The 21,648-nt window shown below is 39.2% G+C and overlaps 2 protein-coding genes across 3 annotated transcripts in view; both read right to left on the reverse strand.

The window, feature by feature from the left end:
• sardh (sarcosine dehydrogenase) overlaps window positions 1-6,633 on the reverse strand; it is a 50,351-nt gene extending 43,718 nt beyond the window's left edge. Inside the window, exons 1-7 of the mRNA XM_042394352.1 lie at window positions 6,369-6,633; window positions 4,994-5,183; window positions 4,406-4,542; window positions 3,908-4,086; window positions 2,368-2,547; window positions 986-1,109; window positions 433-533 (exon numbers count right to left, since the gene is read on the reverse strand). Coding sequence (XP_042250286.1) covers window positions 433-533; window positions 986-1,109; window positions 2,368-2,547; window positions 3,908-4,086; window positions 4,406-4,542; window positions 4,994-5,178 — 906 coding nt within the window. The 5' untranslated portion in view covers window positions 5,179-5,183; window positions 6,369-6,633. The remainder of the gene's footprint in view (window positions 1-432; window positions 534-985; window positions 1,110-2,367; window positions 2,548-3,907; window positions 4,087-4,405; window positions 4,543-4,993; window positions 5,184-6,368) is intronic.
• Window positions 6,634-8,504: 1,871 nt separating this feature from the next.
• On the reverse strand, window positions 8,505-20,574 carry cercam (cerebral endothelial cell adhesion molecule). Of its 2 annotated transcripts, none has more exons than XM_042395839.1 (12): window positions 19,957-20,574; window positions 18,081-18,191; window positions 17,061-17,178; window positions 16,692-16,826; window positions 15,771-15,975; window positions 15,450-15,569; window positions 15,140-15,216; window positions 14,585-14,691; window positions 13,588-13,720; window positions 13,169-13,296; window positions 12,559-12,762; window positions 8,505-10,517 (listed from the first exon to the last, which is right to left on the reverse strand). In XM_042395839.1, exons 1-12 carry the CDS (start codon window positions 20,157-20,159, stop codon window positions 10,283-10,285), a joined length of 1,776 nt encoding a protein of 591 aa, XP_042251773.1. In that variant the 5' UTR covers window positions 20,160-20,574; the 3' UTR covers window positions 8,505-10,282. The 2 variants fall into 2 exon arrangements, with proteins under 2 accessions (XP_042251773.1, XP_042251775.1); XM_042395841.1 differs by having other exon boundaries at window positions 19,865-20,049.
• Between the last annotated feature and the right edge of the window lie 1,074 nt (window positions 20,575-21,648).

The following is a 21,648-nucleotide window of genomic DNA, read 5'->3' on the forward strand; positions in this document are numbered from 1 at the left end:
AAATATGTTTGGGCAAATATGAAAAGACATCATTTAAGATACAGGTGTGTATTACGAAGGCATTCTGTGTCCCCACTCACATAGCTTTGCTTTATCAACATAAGCAAACAATCAAAGAAATAACAGAAACTGTACTGAAATAATCTGCAGTCTATTTGATCTTGTGGTGTCTTATATTTACAACAATACAATGATTTACAGACACAGATTTGCTTTAAATGTTAGCAATTTCTTTCTAGGAAATAATGCTCAAAAAAGCAATAAAAAGGCAAAATTTGAGAATCATATGACAAATATGATTCTCAAATTTTTTAGCCAGAATACTATCATGCCTCCAGCATGGTGAACCAGTTGTTGTTTAAGTCTTGTGTTTTTACTGATAGATCTTTAACCTCAGTCAAGCTGTTCAAATATGACAGATAGCGATCCTACCTGTATGCCTTCAATTCTCTCTGTCACCACGTAGGCATGATGCATCGCAATGAGAGGCACCTTGACTCCGGCCATTTCCCCCAGCTTCGTGGCCCACACACCTGTAGGTAACACACAGAGACACAAAAATGTCATAAACATGCCACATTCAATTCTAGATATATGCAGTTTGGGCAATGACACCTGTAAAATTGCACCAAAGTGCTTCATCTACATAATGTATGCCTGGCTTTGAATGGCCTCAGTGCAGTGAGCCAAATCATGCTTTTTGATTTAAATTTGCTCCAAGAAAATACACCAACACAAGGCCTGCATAGTTAATCATATCTAAACGATTAATTCAAATGGTTCAAACCTCTACACTATATCACATTAACATGTTAAACTTGCATCGGTAGGGAGATCTGTTGCATCTAACCAAACACTCCTAAAATCTTGCATTGAGATTGCATAGCACTCATTATCTTACACGTCAAACAAAACCAAGATGCTTTTCATCTGTAGTTTTGTTGTATTTGGGACGATTAGTTAGCTGATCTTAACTGAGTCTGACCTGCACAGTTCACCACACAAGGTGTCTCGATGGTCCCATGGGGCGTCTCCACTGCCTTCACCTTCTTGACCCCGAGATCATCCGTCCGCACTTGAATACCAGTCACCGGGCAGTTCTCAATCACCTGATGTTAAGAGGACAGTGTGAGTTTCGTAATGAATAGTTGTTCACATGCAGTTTAGAGAAACTATACAGTATATGCTCAGCTCTACCTGCATGTAATGTGCAGGAGAGTTTCCAATAAATCAATTTAAGAATATTAGAACTCATTTAATATCTGCCCACTGAGGTTGTAAAAAGATTTTCTATTCAAGTGCAACCTCATGTTCTCAAATGTAGTAATGACAGTATGTATAAAGTATACTATACAGTAAAGTACTGTTATTTGATTACAGAAATGTTACAAACATATTAAAAAAATCCTGAGAGCAAATAGTACATTAAGCTGCAAGCTAGTTCACAAAAAAAGACAGTCTGCCACACAATAATCACATGGTTTAGTCACTATAGCATTGTAAGGCTATGTAAGTATTAAGTAAATAGGACCTGTTGCTAACTGTCATTTGAGGGTTGTGATGCCATTGTGTGAGAAAAGTGATTGATTTGTATTTACTTTTTTAGGACAGTATTTTTAGATCTCATAGCCTGAGCTTAAACTGCTCTCCAGCAACCGTGCAGTCTCAGTTACCATGGCGATCTACCTGTACAATAGCTATATTCATGAAGCCAAAAAGTCAGTAGCCTGGATCCAGTTTTTGTATAAAATGCATTATGAAAGCACTGACTTTGCGTGGTGTTATCTGTTTCATTTACTCACTGCCATTCAAGCCCTCGTCTGTTTGAAATAGCAAGTACTGATTAGCTGTACACAAGGTTATGACACAGCTATCTTAACTGGATTTTCTTGGTCAGATAAGGTGCTATTTTTGCACTGAACTGTTGGTGTAACAGGTAGATAAGTGGCAGATCTTAGTGCAAATCTTAAGTAGGATTCTTTACAATGTAAACGCTAGAGGCAAATGGAAGTATTTTGGTATACCATTATGAGCAATTTGCAGTGTTCATTTGGGTGGGATGTATTATATCTGGAAAATTCACATGATGTTAAGTACACAGAAAAGTATGCAAAAGGGAAACTTAAACCACATGCATGTGATTGAGGCTTCTAATTACAGTTCTACTGTAGGTTTTGGCATACTTAACTCATCTTCTGCTCTAAAGAGCTGCTGTTCGAAAAATCCAAGAGTTACAATTTTCGAAGGGTAACTCATCTTTCTTTGGTTGACTAAACTGCAACTACAAGTGTTTACACCCACTGTAATGTGATGCATATCCATGAACTGAACACAAAATTATGTATATTGCAGACCAGTGCACATTACCGTGGCTCCCCTGGCGGAGGCAGCTCTGCTAAGGGTTGTACAGGTGCCTGCTGGGTCCATGGTGCCGTCTTTTGGTACGTACAGAGTTCCATACAGATCGTCAACATTCATCAGAGGATACAAGTCCTTGGTCTCCGCAGGTGACAGGACATGGGACTCGATACCATAAACTTTACCCAGCTAGAAATGAGAGGAGATGACATGTTTTAGTGGTTACAGTCTGTTATGATCTTGCCTGAGAAGGACTTTGCATCACATCCATGTTTAAAAACATGTCTTTGTCTTTTCTGACCACAGCATGATAATGGATCAATGCTGCATAGTCCTCACAGCAAAGGGAATTTATTATTGTTCTGCTCAGCCAGCACTATACTTTGATTTCAAATTCCACAACTTAACCATTCCTGTTTTACTTGTGATACCAGAGGGCATCATTCACAACATGAAGACCTTTTGATGTTTTTTTTTAAATAAAAATGAAATAAAAACTATTTTTAATCTAGTAAATATTTTTTCAACAATTAATCTCAAAAAAAGAGGCAATGGGAATCACCTAAAATAGGAAGTTTTGAGTGAATTTTGAACCTCAAACACACATAATCGAGGTAAACAAAGCCTTATGTACTACCTCCTAATATTGCACAATAAAAACCCAAACACCAACTTTGCATTTTAAAGCACTGAGCAGTAGTTTAAAATCAATTCCACCCCATTTACATGCATTTTTTAACTCTTCATTTACTCTACAGGGGGAGTCTGTGGTGTACACACACATTAAGTCTCTATGAGGTATTAGTTCTTCTGTAATGGTGATAACAAGGGTTATTACCACACAAATATAATTATTCATGAGCCATTACTCGTTGGTAGCCCCCAACTGACAATGACAATCAGTGCATTAAGATGCGCACAAGAAATCAAGTTACCTGGAGAAATCAGGTTATGTAGCAGTACAATTGTTTAAATGCACTGTATCAGCCTGGTTATTGTAAAACATGCGTTTATCTGTGCAGCAGCTCAGTAAACAGATTTATTTGGAGTCATAGCTTTTTTGTGGAGCATGTGGACTTACAGCGAGCACACTGAGAGTACAGGCTCTGTGCCGCTTTTCCTCACAACACAATTGCGTCTGAATTTTACAAAAAGTCATTTGCTTTAACATCTAGAACTAAATTATTTTGAATACAAGGATAAACCTCTGTGTGGAATGATATTTTCTTATTGATGACACAGTGATACTTCTTCTGTCTGAAGTCTTTTTGGTCTTGCACATGCATTCTTAAAAAAACATGTGTGTGTTGTAGTGGATGTGGTGACACCTGTTGCTATGGTTACAATTTAAAGCTATGATGACTGCATCTTATGCCAGTTAATTACATATTACAATAATATCAACTCAGTGTAGGAGCAGTCTCTGTAGCAATTCTGTATATCAGCTTTTGATATACATTAGCAAATATTATCCAGTTCAATATGTTTACCTATCAAAGCATCTATCTTTTCCTCACGATGGCCAAAACCAGGCGATCTTGATCCTTACCGACATGAGGCGCTTATACTCGTCAAGTCTTTGCTTGTTGGAGGCAATAAAGAGTCCTCCATTCTGGATCCAGCCTGTGTGGAGACCTGTTTCTTCTTCCAGGTCTTTGCTGATCACATTCCTGGTGTGAGCTAAGAGCTCAACCTCAACATCGCTGGGACGGAGCTGCCACAGCAGGCCTAGTGAAAATACAGACACATAATAAGGCATCCACAAAAATTCTTTGACAGGAAAGACTTGAAGTACAGGTTCTGTAGGGATGCATTGAAAAAAAATATAATAGTGCACTTGGTAGAAACACTGTGTTTGGCTGTATTGTTACATCAGCTAACCTTGAGTTCTCTACTCATTGTCATCATGCTCTGTGTCGGTTGGAACCATGCTATTAACGTAGAATAAAACATATTGGATTTTAAAATGCTCAACATTTCAGCAAGCATCATCTCCGGTACACACACACACACCTTACACCTGTCCATATACTGTAAAGTTCATTACCTGCCGTGTGCCAGGTGGTGCCAGCAGTCAGTCTGTCTCTCTCCAGCAGAACTACGTTGGTCAACCCCATTTTAGCCAGGTGGTAGATGGTCTGACAGCCCAGACTGCCTCCTCCAATCACCACCACATCCGCTGACCTGACACAGGTGGCAGATAATTACAGGTGAGCTGAGAAAATGACTTTGAAAATAGGATAAAGGTGATGCCACTTCAAACCAGTCAGTATGTGACAGTTCACTGAATGGCACCAACTCAAAAACAAAAGCTTTATAAGTAACTTTCAGGGACTATGTCTATGTCATAACCGTAATATTCCAAAATGATGTTTGCCTAATAAACTGACATTAATCCAGTGTACATCTACAATCTGGCCTTTAGGACATCATAATTATTTTTCTTCCATCAGTTGCTCCATTATACCCATCTATTGATAAATCAACTTAAAAATTTATCATCCAAATCATCTTGTATCGATGCAATAATTCAAATAGATGCTGATCTTAAATAGAAAAAAAAAATAAACCACCATTTCCACAGAGGATTATATATAGCAAACACTCCCTCCATCCATCCATCCAATAAACTAACCTGGGTAAAGGTTTAGTTGGCCCAGATGAGGCTCCATCATCCTGTTTGAGTGTCTTCTCGTAGGGGACACTTTTTTCCTTGGTGTGTTCTGAGCTGTAGGACCGAGCGCTTGTCCGCCACAAGGGAGAGAGAGGAGGCCGCACTGAAGACACCAACCGCCGAACTGCACTCCCTACGAAGGCCATTGCCCCTGTGGACAGTTAGAAGACACAAAGGGACAGAATGACTCTCTAGATGTATATTGCAGAGTGCAGAATATCCAAGGTTTCAGAACAAAGTCATGCCCAGCATAACTAGTTTCAAAGTTATTCACAAAAACATGACACATGCTTGTATACAGTATTCTTGGTATGCCATATTCTTAGTAATTAAATATTCAAATCCAAGCTTTGTACCGTTACACAAAATTGACTGTTTTGTCCATCACATGGTAGAAAAAGTTCAAGTCAGGTAAAACAGGATGATGGCCTGGTGGGTTTAGATGTTATTAAACTCCAGTTCAAGTCAGCAAAAACCTGCCCTGTGTCCCAGATTTCTACACCAAGGTTGCAAGTCTGCAGCTGGCTGCAATCTAAACTCCAAAAAAGCATGGTAGCCACTAAATAACAAAATTCCTCTATGGAGATCAAGGTCCATGGTGTTACATTATCACTAAAAAAATACTTTAACTGCAACTTCAATGTGGTCAGTGAATAAGAATGTTTGCAGACCAGCATCAGGTCCTGACAGGGAACATCTGTTCCAACTTAGCCACCCTAACTTTACTCTAAGAATTAATCAGCTGATGTGAACTCAAGTCAAGAAAAAGAGAGAAAACATTAGATTGCTTACTTTACAAAACTGGTATTACTCTGACAAGCCTGCTTGCATATTTGAACTGACCCTAAGGCGTTTGGCATGGCTGGCTGGATAACCCCCTCTGTGGACTTCAACCTCTTCATTTGTCTTGGCTTTTGTTAGTTCAAACTTATGCAACCTCCAATATTTTGAACAGGAGGATTTGAAAAAATAGCAGCATACTGCAGATAAAGTGTGTAGAAACGGGTGCAGCAACATCTCACACCAGCTGCCTCCCGCGCGTCTTGAGAACAGAGTTTTAATTGCATGTGCACAACATCCATGTCACTTTATTGCACTTGAGTAAAAACAATAATATTGACTTGTATCATAGAGCAAGCACAAATAACGGGCTGCATACATTTAAGCGTAGAAGCTACAGCCCAAAATAACAAACAGCCTGCGCAGCTGCAAACAGTAACGTGGCATAAAACGCTGCATGTGACCCTTCACACCAGCCAGCTTAGTTTTCAACCGACGTAACCAAACCTGCACGTTGCATGTTACTGTAACTTTAGGTTTCCACAAGCACACTTACAGTCGGTTCCGGATGTTTGTAAATCCGCTCGACTCGAGATGTGAGGAAGAAGAAACCAGTGTGTGGGCAAAAGGGGTCCGAGTCGCGGGTAAAAATGTCCGTATAGTTGTGTAAATCAGAGAAAGAGCCTCAAAATGTGTCCTAGAAGCTGCAGATCAGTTAGTGCAGTTAGCAGCTGGCTGATTGCAGGCGGGAGTGTAGTTCCTGCTTTCACCTCAGTGAGACCAGTTCCCCCAGTGCACTGCAGGCTCATAGACATAAAAAGCAGCAGAGGGCGGGCAGTTTGGTAGCCAGTAGTAGTAGTAGTAATAGTGGACGGTTAAATAAGGTCACTTGGTGTTGGTCACATGCAGCACACAATGCCAAATACTGCACAATTCAGACACATTTCAGTCTGCTGACTGATCAAACCATGAATAGAAACCAATGGCTACATGAAAGAAAAATAACTTCAAATTTCTAAAACCATCATGCATGTGGAAAAGGTCAGGAAAAGGTCAGCAACAAAACTTTGAAAGACACTGGTACACATGAAGAGTACAGGGGGCAGCTCAGAGATTATGTGGGGTGATGGTTCCTGTGGTTTGCTCTTTTTAATCCTTTAATTGTCATTTCAATTGCCATAATTGTATTTTAATTACGGATTTGTTAAGATTTGTTTGCGTGGATTTACCAACCATATACTACTGGTTAAGTCTGTGTGTGTTTGTGTGTGTGTGTGTGTGTGTGTGTGTGTTCGAGGTGCATAAGGGAAGCAGCTGCAGTTTAAAGTCCTCGAGGTCCAGAGACCCAGCCAAGCAGAATTAGAGCATCAGAGCAACATAGATCATCATGTATGTAATGTTTGCATGTGTATGAGACACAGTGGGACTGGGCACATATAGTTGTGGTGATCTTGCAGTAGGGGATTAAAGGCTGAGGAGAGAAGACAGGAAATTCATCCACCCAAAACAAATCTGCCGAACACAGTAACTCAACATTATGAAACCTTGTGCTCTGTAGCCCTGAGCCATTTGTGTAGTTACTCTCACTGCCAAGTTGACCCCTTCAATCCCCACCTCCAAGCCAGCAGCCAATAAGGCACTGAGTCTATGTTCCCTCCTGTGGCAGGAGGATCTCTCCAGTTCATACAGCCTGGAGCAGGTCAGAAGCTGAATCTATGAGCTGCAGCTAGTCCCTCTATTTTATGGACATGCTTATGTCACACTGTACATCTGGAACTAAAAAAAATTGTCTACAACAACCGTTGAACTTAGTCATCTTCTTGCAACAGCAAGTTTATACAGTATGCACATACGTTGTGTCTGATGTTGCAGGCTTCAGGAGAAATTAGGTCGTGTAAACCGGATAGATTACTGAATGTGCAGGCAGCTGAGGTATGCTTAGGTGTCATGTACTTACACCTATATATACTGGATGTATCAAGTGCTTGTGTGCATAAAAAGAGAATAAGAAATCCAGATGATACTAATGTATGATTAAAGAAATAATGGTTTATGTCAAGTTCTGTCCTGACAAAAGTATTATTAGTGTATAACAAGACTATTTTTCTTGTATAATCTGTGAATATACAGCAAGTCTTGACTCTTGCCATTGCACTTGATTTGTTAAACCAACAAAAAAGGTCGAAGCTGTTTGCGAACAATAGAGGCAAACCCCTCATTACACTCATGATATCACACTAACAAAGGAGCTGAGTACACAGGAGCTGTTGTGACTTGTTACACTTTCACAACAGTAACAGGACAAACAGACTCCCTGTTTTTTTTTTTAGTAGCTGTGGCATTGAAAAAAACTTTTCATAGAAAGAAAAGTTGACACCACACACAGACTTACACTACAAAGGTTTTTAGAGCCCTTAATTTTTAACAATGACTGAGATTGATACAATGTTTGAAATACGGTTTATACAGATTGATTAGAGTCAGCAAAATGAAAAAAATCTGCAACTATGTTTTCAAAACTGCTCATGAAATCCAGGAAATTCTACCCTGCTTAGACTAGTTTGTCATGTATAATGACATCATTCCCTCTTGTGGTGGATTTTTGTCAGTACATCTGATAGTACTTTTAGTTCAACTTATACATAAATACTTCTCTTTCCACAGAATGAAATGCAGAACCACATTCAGACAATGAGGTTTAAAAACTATTTTTTATTAACATTTTAAAAGTTTGCTTTACAGTTATCCTAACACCCAATTTCATGACATTTGAGTAAAAATGAATCGCTCAAAGACTCCGAGAGAGGCAGAAAAGCCATTGCATTTTGATTGCATGCTGTACATCATATTGTGTGACTCATCCGTCAACCACAACCAATTAAGACGCAACAAATAAATTAAGACATATGCAGGAAAAGCAACACTAATAGTAACAGATAGAAAACGAATGCATGAAACCAGACTAAATGAAATATAAGTATAGTGTAACTTGATTGTTGTGTTTTAAATCCACAAGAGACATCGGAATTAATCAGTTACTTGCATTGCAACCCTGTCCAGGCAACTTGTCATTCCTAGATTGAAAAGGATCCCAGTGATATTACAAAAGGTTGTTTTAAAAGCTGTGTTTTAACATGACTTGAAAAGACTTCTACTACAACATGTGTGGAACAGTTTATACTATTTGGGTTTGGGTTCCATCCTAACACGGGATGGAAAGTATCTGACTCTGTGAGGCAACACTTAAGAACAGATGAACCGATGCCACCCTCTTACACTGCCCATTCATACCTTGACATCTGCTTATTTTATACAAATAGTAGAGCACTCACAAAATAGTTTACTTATTTCAGTTGAGCATGTCTAAAGTAGTCACCACACAAAAATGTTTCCACTGACTTGTCAAATCATTGTGCAGTGTCAAAAATATGCACATTTAGACAGCCTAAAACCATATACAGGCATTTTGTTTCCAATGAGTGTTGAACTATTTCAACATAAATTTCCAGAATACTGAAATTTTTTTCCAATGGAGTAATGTCAGATATACTGCCAGTATACTCTTCTCTCGTAAAGGTATGAATAATTTTATTTCAATAACTAAACAACACCATTTTGTGGTCTATATAAACATAAAAATAAAAAACCTGTGAGTAAAACAAGACTTGGTGGGAGACCTAGTATTATATTTCCTCTGAAAAATCCAATTTTTGTTGCTAAATGTGAATGTAAAAATATTAAGACGCAGCCATAAGATATAAGAGTTCAATGAGTCCATGTTATTTCAGTTTATCAATTACTGACTTGACGTAAAAAATAATTTTAAAGAAGCTTAAATTGTTCAAATGCAAACATTCAATGTGTTAGTTTCATTAATAAAATACTTCCTGAACATAATTTGTGCCACTGAAACAGTCTTATACTGTCCATAGAAACCATGAGGTACATCATCTTGTTCATTAAACAAAGGGAAATATTAATGAGTTCACTTTTTTGTACAATTACATCACTTTGTGTAGGAAGACATGCATGAAAGGAGAAATGTATAGATTTATAGACTGTAATTAGCATTATAAACATGCAATCATAGGAAACACACGCACCATCACAAATACACATTCAACCAGAAACGTTCTTCCGCACTGTATAAAGTCTCAGAATGTTAAAAAGTAAAAAAAAAAAAAAAAGGATCTAAAAAGGTGGATTGTTCTTGAGAAAAATCTGTTGTGCAAGTTCCAGCATCCGAATTGCTAAGAGCCCCCAGAATCTTAGCACCACTATCATCCTGCGCCATACGCTTGCTAACATTCTTTGGAGAAAAGTCCAGTTTAAATGGCACTGAGTATGTCAGTGGCGTGACACAGAGCGGACTGAAATAATGTCTGAGAACACTTTTTCCTCTCAGCATCTGTCTCTCTGACCTCGTGGCCTTTTGACCTGCAGGTTCTTCACAGCCACGTCTGCGTCGCACTAAAGTTCATCCTTGTAGGAAGCTGAGAGGATCTCGGGTGGCGGGGCAGCCCCTTTCAAGGTCTTGTGGGAACCCCTCCAATCGGTGCGTACTGAGTCATCGTCCCACAGAGTCGACGTTTCCGTGTCGCTCACCCACTGGGGATCACCGGCGTAGTGACACGGCTGGACCAGGAGGGGGCGAGTACTGAAGGCTTGTAGGTTTCTGTTAGGGAAATGGGACTTGTAGTCCTCACTGCAGAGAGAGAACAATGATAGAGATTATATAGATTAGAGACTTTAAATAATGTATGTTAAATGTATGTAACTGCATCATTGAGGAAATGTAGACTTTAGATATATAGATGATAATTCTCTGTGGGAAGACTTTTTCCTACAATGCAGTGTTAATCAATGTCTGTAATATTTTGGGCCTAACATGGAATACACTGATTTGACAAGAGATGGAGACAGAGGCTGATTTTCAAAGGCAGTCAAGTCACTCTAATGGCGACAGCAGGACCAATGTGCGGTATGCATTCTTAGCGGACTAGTCAAGCATATCAAATTAGAATCACAGAGGTGAGGGAGAAAGAGAGAGAAAAAAGAGAAAGTGGGTTGGCTATAAGCCAGTTTTCCACACATGACAGAGCACACGGATACCGCCAAGCCTTCTGGTTTACAGGCCCTTCAGCCTAAGTTGCATTTCATCTCATACACTCAGTGACTCATATGTGTCTCATTTACTCTGCTAGATCATCACTGTGGTATGATGAAGAGAGTTGTCCAGTTGGAGATAATCTCAGGGATAGAAATGGGGTCAGTGTTGCATACAGATGCAGTAGGAAAAAACAAAAAAAAAAACCAACCAAGACAATAACCACAAACTACAAACATCTTTTCTGAGTTAAGGGGGTCATGAGATAGAGGAGGCATTTGTGGAAGAAGACAGAAAAGAAGAAGAACAGCAGTATGCATTTCTGGACTGGTGGGAAGAATCAATTGTTGCTGTTTTGAGCTGTTAGTAGCTCCGTGAGGCTGCACAAAGGCACAGCGGTGCTTTGAGCTAAATGTTTTCATGCTAACATGCTCACAATGACAATGCTAACACACTAATGTTTAGCAGATATAATATTTGCCATGTTCACTGTCTGACTGCAACATTTGCTAATTATCACTAAACACAAAGTACAGATGAGACTGATGGGAATGTCATTAGTTTTGGTTGTATTTGGTCATAAACCAAAATGTTAGACAAACTAAAATTTTGACCTGGTGATGGTGCTAAATGAAAAGTTGAGAATTATTACAACATCTATGTCTGTACCAAATTTCATGTCAATCCATCCAATTGTTGTTGAGACATTTCACTCAAAACCAAATTAAGAACCTCTTGGTGGAGCAAGAGGAAAAGTCAAGGGACACAACATTTTGTGCCAATCCGTACAGTAGAGATACTTCACTAGATCAGTGAAAAACTCTGAGCTGCTGGTGGCACTAGAGGAATAGTAAGAGGATCACCAAAGTCACTAGGATTCTTCCTCTGAGGACCATCAATGTCTTTTCATGGCAATCCAGACATTTCGCTCAGACTGAAGCGGTGGCCTGACTGACCGACATAGCGTGGTGAAAACATAAAAAGCAAGTCTGCCATAAACACATGTGAATAACCTCTGGCTGTTTATCTGGCAACCACACTGTGTCTAAAAAAAAGTGGCCATCGTGGCCATTCACACTGCCAAAGATCCAGACAACCAATGTCAATTTCCAGCTACAGTGAAAGACATGCTGCTGTGAAATCTGTATGTCATGAAAAGAAAAATGCCCAGAGAGATTAAAATCTCTTTTGAAATGTTTTCTAATTCAACTTGATGATCACTACACATTAAAACGACAGGAATAGAAATTGAGGCCAAAATCAACCTTACACCAAAACAACAGACTTCACTATAGTTCTTCAATCTATAAACCCTATAAAATTTAAGCTAAACATATTATATGTGTACATGTTCATGCAACATCAAGATATGCTGTATTTAGCAGTGATAGGGTCAGTTTTAGCTTTATAGGTCTGGCAGGAGAAAAGAATTCAGAGCTTACAGAGGGAGAGAACTGCACTGCAAGATCAGTTTTACAATTTAAGTCACTAAATGTGAATATGACTGAATGACTGGTAAAAAGGAAATGTAAAGTATCAGACATGATATTAATATCAGTGAAGACATGGAAAAATGATTAAAATAAGAATGGTGAAGTGCGTGCAGAGTACTTGCAAGTGTGGACACACGACTACGTACTTGGGATGTTTGTCATACATGATGGGTAAGAATTCATCGACAGGCAGCATCTTGGAAAGTGGCTCAGCATTGAGCAGTTTTTGAGCTCCCTGCAAGGAGATGGCGTAGGACAGAGTCCAATAAGAGTAGTCGGCCACCACCAAGTTACGAACGTTCTCCACTGCCTCCTCTTTACTAGGGTTCACCTGCTTCCTGCCAAAGTATCTGTAGCAACATAAAGCCATAATGAGCAAAAAAGAAGATGAAGAAGAACAAAAGCAACAGAAGAAGAAAAAAAAGCACAGGCTACTGAAATCTGTTGCAATATTGCTGTTCTTTGGTGTTGGCAATCATTTTCAAAGATTCTTTTTTTTGCAGCATTTGTTCTGCATATGTGTCTGAACATTTCCAGAGAACCATGACAACCACAATACACACAAAGAAAATAAACTGATACATTTCCCATCCCCCTGCTAGGTGCATACTTTCAAAATGCTTTTATCATGTGTCTGATCCACTCAGCATGATTCCAACTCAAATAATTTGTTTCCATGTCCTGCAAAACAAGAATAACAGATACACAAACGCATAGGTCTGAACTGGTATACAAGGAGAATAAAACATATCTTACATGATGTCCCAGTCCAACTCCACCTGCTCCACCTCCTCCATCAGTCTGAGGACTCGTCGTTTAAAGTTGGCCTGGAAACGGACGTCGTCCTCAAAGACTAGTGCTTTATCCATCTGCATATCCACCATCTAAGGAGAATGAAAAACATCCGTACTACTAAAAGCTTGAAGAGATCAGTAGAGTTCGGTTTTGACAGCTGGTTTCATTTTGGATCTATTCTCTCCTCTCTCTCTTTTTATACTAGCAATGATAAATGTACAAACTATTCATGTAACTATTTATATGTATATAATACCACATGCTACTTTGCTAAATGGGAAAAGCCTGATCTACCTAGAAAAACTGGAGTTTTAGTTCTCAGCTGTTAATAATTTTTGTTGCTTAAACTTACAAGTATGAAAAAAGTTGCATCATCGTACCTCCTTCCAGATGAAGAAATGGCTGAGGAAGCAGCCCACCTCTCCTTTGGTCAGTGTGCGTCCAGAGAACGGGTCATAGTAGCCTGGTAGCAGGTCCACACCCAGGATCTTGATGTCACTGCTGTTCAGTGCACTGCATACACACACACACACACACACATTTTCCTAAATAATCACAGATAACATCAGAAAGAAATATGCTCCACCATGTACAACCCCACAGTGAGTAACTCCATCTTCAGGTTTATGGTTTAATGTTGCAAATGAGATTCGAGTTCCTATAACCGTCTTTTTTTTTCTTTTTTTACACTATAATCCAAATGAGAAAATCCCCTAGTTGTGTACATACTGTATATGCTTTACTTAAAGCCATAAATATACATATTTTTTATTATAACTGCCTTCATTAAGACTTTCCTCAAAATGTGATTATACATTTACAATGACCTTACAGGAAAAACATGAACGATGAGCTGAATTAAATCGTTACATCTCTTATGACAGAAAACTATGGAAACAGATAGAGAGGGAGGACACAAGAATAAGGGAAAAAAATAATAATAAGACACTGAGAATGAGTTATAACCTCAAATTCAGGAGGAACAACACAGATTAAATTCTTTAAATCTTTGACAGATAATTGAACAGTCATAGCGATTGGCCCCTTGCCCCACTATGAGCTTGACAGCAGTAAGCAGCTAAAAATAGACAAATGGATGGAAACTTGTACTTTGGTTGTGGTCCATTCATGTTCTATCGTTTTACATCAGAAAAATATATCTTAAAAATAAGATATTGTCCTACTAAATATCAGGATACTACAGATAACCATGAATTAAACTAAACCATGAGCTTATGTATCAATGCCATAGATCAATACACTGCAATAGCTCCTACTTTTCTTTTCCTCTCAGCAACCACTCTGCAATCCTACATTTCCTCTCAGTATCTGTTATTTCTCACTTGTTCTCCCTGTATTGAGTCTTTCCGTACTCACTTTCCATCCACAGCGTCTACCACCTTGACGTCGATCTCCAGCTCATTCAGAGAGTACAACATCCTGTCTCTACGGTCAAGACGGCGTCGCAGATTGATCAGGTAAATCTGCGGAGACAAGGACAAACTGTTTTTTGACTCTGTTAACTGTCATAACTGCTGTGCATATTGTTAATTCCCATATTTGACCTCTGCAAACAAGTCTACTGTATATTCTGTGCTTTCCTTCTCTGTGAACATCCATCCAGCAAAACCTTTTCAGTAATAACACGCTTCACATTTTGAATCATGAAAACAGCCTAAAAAGCCTAAAAAAGTAGAACTTCTTCCTATTCTTTCTATTTATAATCAAAAGCTGATGTCCAGAGAGGCCCGACTCCGGGATTCTGATTATTACCATTCAAAAGAATGAGAGTACATAAAAATCACAATGTTTTTTCACAGATGCTGAGGTTACAATGTTGCTTGAAAAAAAAAACTGTTTCATAGACTAGAAATGATTCTGTCTCTTAAACTTACAACATCCCTACCAGAAAAATAATGGAGAGTCTCTTACCTCGTCAAAGCCCATGAGGTCTCTCTGTTTGGGGAACAAGTGGACGTAACGAGAGGGGTACATGCGAGGACCATCAACTGTTTGACAAAGAGGAGACACAGGTAAGAAGAGAAGAACATAAAATAGCTAAATATATCAACCAGCACAGCATGAACTCGTGGAGACAACTTGTGATCCATAAGACAAAGTTTAACAAATGAGTGCTGACTGTTGCCTCGCTTCCTTGTTTAACTCTCTGTCAGTGTTTGTCTTTATGTAAAAAGGGAAAATGCAGAGAGAGAGTCAAATAGTGAATACAGTAAGTTCTTACTGAAGGACTCCAGATGGACATGGACAAAGTTGAGACGATCATCTTCCAAGGTGTGGTGAGGTTTGGCCGGGATGTTCAGGTAGCCGTAACGTTCCTTGTTACACAGGTACATCTGTATCTCTGAGTAGCATCAAAGATGAATCGATCAATAAATGAATGAATCAATGAATCAATCAAACATTGTTATGTAAAATCCTGGGATTTTTAAGGCTTGTACTCAGGTCTGACACATCCCCAATCCTAATCCCCCACATAGTAAGCGTACCTGTCTTTAAGTGGATGTGACTACAAAAATATAACCACAAGCAAACGCTAACGAACCTGCAGCCCGGCAGGAGAAGGCGAACACAATGATGTCATCGTAGGGCCAGGAGTACTCCTGATGAGGAGGGTAGAAGGCCAGTTTCTTCATGCCCTCCTTCCTTAAATCCAGCAGCATGGTGGAGTGGACCATGGGCACAGGGAAGCAGCCCTGTCTTTGACGGTGGCGGGTGGGGAAATACTCTGCTGTTCGACGATAATATCCCTGAGAGAGCGTTGAAAATAGAAAATATGTCAGGACAAAATATTGTTAACAAAACTGTGGACAGCAGATGAAAATTAGTTCTAACTCTGATGGTAACATTTGTATTTGATATTGTACATGGTAAATATCAAAAGATATACAATTAACAAGTCACATCTAAATACAAATGTTTATAGGTGGTTGTGCAATGATCAAGTGCATGTGTTTGAGAGGTTTTAGCGGTGCACTTTTCCCCTGCAAATGTTTGGTGGCTCGTTCAAGCTAAGGTACAGGACAAGAAGTGTGTTTATGTTTGTAAGTTAGATAAGGAGACTTTAGCAGAAAAACTCATGTGGGTTGTTGCTCAGAATCTGTGGCTCTTGTGTTGTGTGGCAAGATGCTATCAGGCCCACTGTCACCGTCTGCCTATGACTGAACACCATGTTATTGCTTTATTCAATATTTATTCAAGATTTGCTAAATCGAAATGAGGACTATGTAGGCCGATGGCGGAACAATATTTAATCAAAGTAATGTAAAACTAGGGGGTGCAATCATGAAATCAAAGACTTTAAGATTTAAATTTCTCCCTTTCGGTTTCTGTTTTTTTCTCAAAGGAGAACACGGGACAAGTGATTTACAGAGCAGATATGTGTGCTTTAGTAGATAAAAAAAAAAGAGTTTCACACGGTTTTTCTCAAGTGTTTGCTTCCAATAGACTCCAAAGTGTTGCTCACCTGCGGAGTTATACCACACCAGTAGTTGGAGTACGCACCCGGAGAGTCTAACATGGGAGCAGTGACTGACTTGTTCTCTGCTATCAGCAGGTTGAGGGTGTCTGGGTTGGTGAGGATATTGTCTGTGTCAGCAAACTGAAATGGAGACACAGAGTGACAAAAGAAGATGAAGGAAGGAGAGGAAAATGGGAGAGCGACTGTCGTGTCAGATCTCTTGCGTCTTTTATCACTGGAACAATAATCATTGCCAAAACGTTCTCGGAAGAAATAACAGCCGCAAAAGAAGAAATAACTTTGGTGAAATGAAGCAAGGGAGGAACTGATATGAATCTTTCACTGTTATCCCAAGACAGAGATTTTCCATTGTACCAGGATGTAGTCAGCCCAGCGTTTCCTTGCGAAGTTTAATGCCGCCTGCTTCAGCTTCATCACATACTCGTATCTGCTGTTGGGCCAATGCTTAGGACCCAGCTCTCCTGCATAGGACCTAAGACAGACAGAAAAAATGTACGCTAACATATATACTAATATGGTATATTATTCTTATTTGCCATTTTCTCATAATTAATAACCGATTGAGTTTGGCTGAAGGGTCTCTAGACCAAGATACCTTTCCTAAATAAATGATATAGATGTAGAAAATTCAGCCAGCACTCTCAAATGCTTTTCCATGCAGACTTTCAAAAGAAAAAAAGAAATGCAAAAATACAAAGAAACCTTGTAGGATGTGGGTAAATCTATTTCTGGGGGTAATTATATATGCAGTTAAAGCTGTATGCACAGCTGAGCTATTGCTATACATACAAAAACTGGACATTCAGGGGAAAGGATTAACCATATTTTTCACCTGTGCAGACATTGTTTGATGTATCCACAGATAGAAAAGCAGTTATAAGGCCTGTACATTTACACTAAGATACATAATAATGGCACAAATGATGAAGACCGACATGTGAAAAGTCGCATCATGACAGTGGACTAAACATAAAAACATTAGAAAGAATAAGATGGAAGTTATGTTTGATGTTAGAGGAACAAAGTGCATAAAAAGATGATACAAAATAGAGCTAGATTGACAGCTGAAGAAGTTGAGTGACTGCAAGCAGACTTGTGTCAGAGACAGTGTGTGTCTGACATACACAAAATCTTCCACTACTGGCCTCCTCAGCTCACAAAGATGTCCAGACAAAGTAACATGCACAGACAAGCAGGGGCGTGCTGCATCATTTCTGATTATGCAAAGTGAAAATAATGGTTATCTTTCATCAAAACGAATGTGTTTCTCAGTGTTCACAGTGCATAAAGACACAATGACAATGTGCAGTTTTAAACTGGACTGTAAAAAAAAAAAAAAAAAAAGGTTATCTTTATTAATATATTCTGACTTACGTGGGATGGTCCATCGGTCTCCACTCAACATAGTGGTAAAACTTCTGCATGACAGTAAGCCACTCTTTCAGCACGGCGGTGGTGTTGTCTGTGTTGTGATCCGTGGCAGCCCTGAGGAGCACAGAGAGGGCAGGTTGTAAAATAAATGCACTGCCCCAAAACTGATGATCTAACTGACTAAAAATGTTTCAACTGTCAGTGTGATGGAGTGAAAATTGGACACAATTCTCTGTTTTTGAGTAATGCTTTGAAAGCTGATGTGCCAACACCACTTTGAAAAGCATCACTAGAATGGAAAAGTCAGAGTGAAACCTTTTAAATCAGGATTTTACATCATGGTGACTGTGTGTAACTAACTGTTAACCACCAGTAATTTCACTTCTACTTAAGAGCTTAATATCTTCCACAGTAAACGTTTACTTGAAATTACGATAAATACCCTGAGGCTATGTAAATCTGCCAACCATCAGAGATTTCGCAATGCCGTTTACGTCGTGGTATTTCTTCCTTTCAAATCTCTGGGTGTATATATGTAAAGTTGTAAATCAATACGCAGGAACACTCTATCCCGATACCAGACTGAGATGAATCATTTTGTTTTTGAATTATTCGTCAGGTGTTCAATTTGCTGGCTTAGTGGAAAACAAACATTTCTGTCTAGTTACTTTAATACATTCACATCTTCTCAACTGATTTTCAGAACATTTACTTTATTATGACATATAATGATACTATCATATAAAATTACATACTGTATACTGTAAAAGAGGTTTTTATCCATCCCTAGTGGAAAGAGTAGTGTAATATCCTACACCCACTCCTGCTCTGAACACACCACCTACAATATCATTATCACCTAAATACAAATTAGATGACACATCTTTGCTGTTACTACATCATTATTCAACGTAGTCACGTTATATGATCCTTCCTGTGTACTTCCTGTATTTAAATTTAAAGTAAAATACACTTTCAATGAGATCAGGGTTAGTATAACACATAAACTACACCAAAGAGCAACAGAGGAATATGCAGCATATTTAACATACAAGGACTACCGACTGGGGTCCCTGGGGACCCCAACAATAAACTACTGTAAGAAACAACCATCATACAAAATGTTAACTTCTCAAAACAAACACAGATTTTATTGTTATTTTAGGGTTAGGGTTAACTCTTTCCCAGCACACCCCTGGGAAGAGCAGAATTTAGGGTCTTCGACAGAGCACATGAGGAAATCTTTGTCTGCTACATCTGTGTCTGTCTCATTCAGAATGACTAACAGAGAGCCCCCACCCCCTCCAGACAGTGTGTGATACTTTAAATTATGACCTATGGAAAACATTGACTCAGTAAGTAGTTCCATCTTTTAAAACTGCATAGGTGAAATTGGATGCTTTTGACTGGGGTCCCCCAGAACTCCAATGCATTGATATTTTAAAAAGCAGAAAACAATGATAGTAAGTCATAAGGGAACAAAGTGATTGACAAAGTCATGAAAGATTAGAATAAAACACCTGAGATATGACAGAAAGTATACCTCTGGGGTCTACGGGTGCCCCAATCAGTAGGATTATGGTTAATCATTAATGTTAGACATGTTTTTTTGAAAGTATTCCTAAGAAAACCCAACAAACTACAGACTACATCAAATGTCATGCAATCCACAGAAGGAAATGAATGTGGCGGAGTGAGAAGCAGCCTGGAGTGTGAAAGGCACAGAGGGGACAGAGGAGGGGGGTAGGACTCTGTTGCTTTCTCAAACTAATTTAAATGCCATTGACCTTTTGAACGGCTGCTATAGTCGGATAAAGAGCCCTGTACAAACAGCCCTGGCAGTGCATGCAGTCCACAGCGTCCATGCAGGCAAACCCACCACACAGAGATGCGGTCTTTGGGGTAGCTGAGTCTCTCCAGAGCTCCGAGGTAGAACGGCAGGGAGTGAGCGGTGTTTCTGGCTATGATAGCGATAACCACGGTGGGAGGCTGCATTTTCGACTCCTCTGGATACTTCTCCTCCGAAAAGTAGCATTCTGCCTGGAGAAGCGAGGCCCCCAAAACTAGAAAGTGGAGGAACATGGTGGAGGCTGGTGAGGCTTCAACGCAGCACGTAGCCGCTTGTATACGCGTCAGCAATCCAAGAAAAACTCCCAAATCTTTCAACCCCTCCTCCTACTTGTACGAGCCGGTTAGCTTTTTCCAGTGGCAAATCCAAACCCCAGTACCAGAGAGAGTTAAATTACAACTTCCGCCTTTTAGGCCTGTGGAACATAGAGGAGTTTGCCAACGTTATCCAGCAATGGAGGCGTGATTTGGCCAGGTTCTTCATGAATCTCGGTAGAGAGTGATGACATATCCTCAGTATGCACCAACCACTCAGTCAACAAACTCCACCAAGAGTGAAAAACAAGATCTCCTCAGAGTAATTAGTTTTAATCAGTTTAGCACAAGTAATCGCTGATAAATGTGTAAAATGGGTCAAAAGTAGCTCTTCTCTCCTTGTTATATATATATTTTTTTAGCATAAGTCAGCAGATAAAAGTATAAAAGGCTGCAGTGTAGGTGTTTACATTTTACAAACACACCAAGCATGTATATTTTATGTTAGGTAGACCTGGTGAAATGTAATTTATAAGTGAGATGATGGATAAATGGTGTAGTAATATTAAAGGCTGCAGTATGTTATCAGTAAACTATGATGTGTTCATGGCAGCAATGTCACAGATTCACCAGCAGAGGGAGGGTGTGAACCAAGATAAGACCCATTACTAAAGCTATCTGCGGTGTATTATGCTTTTTGTTGGGTAGTAATGGTGAAATATGCCACCTACATTTACTCAAAAACTGTACTTTATAGTATAGTATAACTTTGCAGTTTCTTGTACTTTCTTTGATTGTTTCCATGTTGTGCTTCTATATATGTCTACTTCTCTACATTTCGAGGGATATCATGCACTTATGACTCTGTAGCAATAATTACTTGCATCTTTGCAGTGTGCTGTGCTATTTTACTACCAAAAACATACAATCAACTTATAAACTAGTCTATGATGTATTGCTGTAGATTTAAATACACATCAGTATACAGTGTAAAGCATTTCAAATAAAGTCCACCCTTAACAGCTACAACATTAGTCTCATAATAAGATACTAATCAATTTCAAAGGGGCATAATGAATAATTTTATGTTTTATACTATTTTTTTTATATTAAATGCATACCAGTACACTTTGCTAGTCATACTTATTTTACCAAAGTAAATGTTTAAACTTGCAACTGAGTATTGCGACTTTTAGTTAGTGTATATTGCCTGAAATGTCAAAAGTCGCTTTGAATTCTCAAAGAAACAACAGAGTATTATTTTTGCATTTGCTGCATCTAGGAGCTCAATGGCACGATGTTCAACAAATTGGAGACAGTTACAGGTACTCTAGAAGACAGACTGTAAAAGCACCTGAAATTATTCAGCATCACGGGCTCTAAAACTGTGAAGGTGGGTTGGGTGGTTGCATGTTTGATGGCGTTCATGCCAAATGGGTGGGAGGGTGTCATGACTGCAACAGTCTCC

Source organism: Thunnus maccoyii, chromosome 19 (genome assembly GCF_910596095.1).
Source record: "Thunnus maccoyii chromosome 19, fThuMac1.1, whole genome shotgun sequence".
NCBI classification, from domain to species: domain Eukaryota; kingdom Metazoa; phylum Chordata; class Actinopteri; order Scombriformes; family Scombridae; genus Thunnus; species Thunnus maccoyii.

What these genes read in the sequence shown, in the direction of transcription:
- cercam (XM_042395839.1), bottom strand. Translation starts at nt 20,159, where the DNA reads ATGTTCCTCCACTTTCTAGTTTTGGGGGCCTCGCTTCTCCAGGCAGAA. An exon ending in AGACCGATGGACCATCCCAC is followed by an intron (nt 17,179 to 18,080) that starts GTAAGTCAGAAT and finishes TGTCTGTCTTAG; the next exon opens with GTCCTATGCAGGAGAGCTGG. An exon ending in GCTGGGCTGACTACATCCTG is followed by an intron (nt 16,827 to 17,060) that starts GTACAATGGAAA and finishes TCTCCATTTCAG; the next exon opens with TTTGCTGACACAGACAATAT.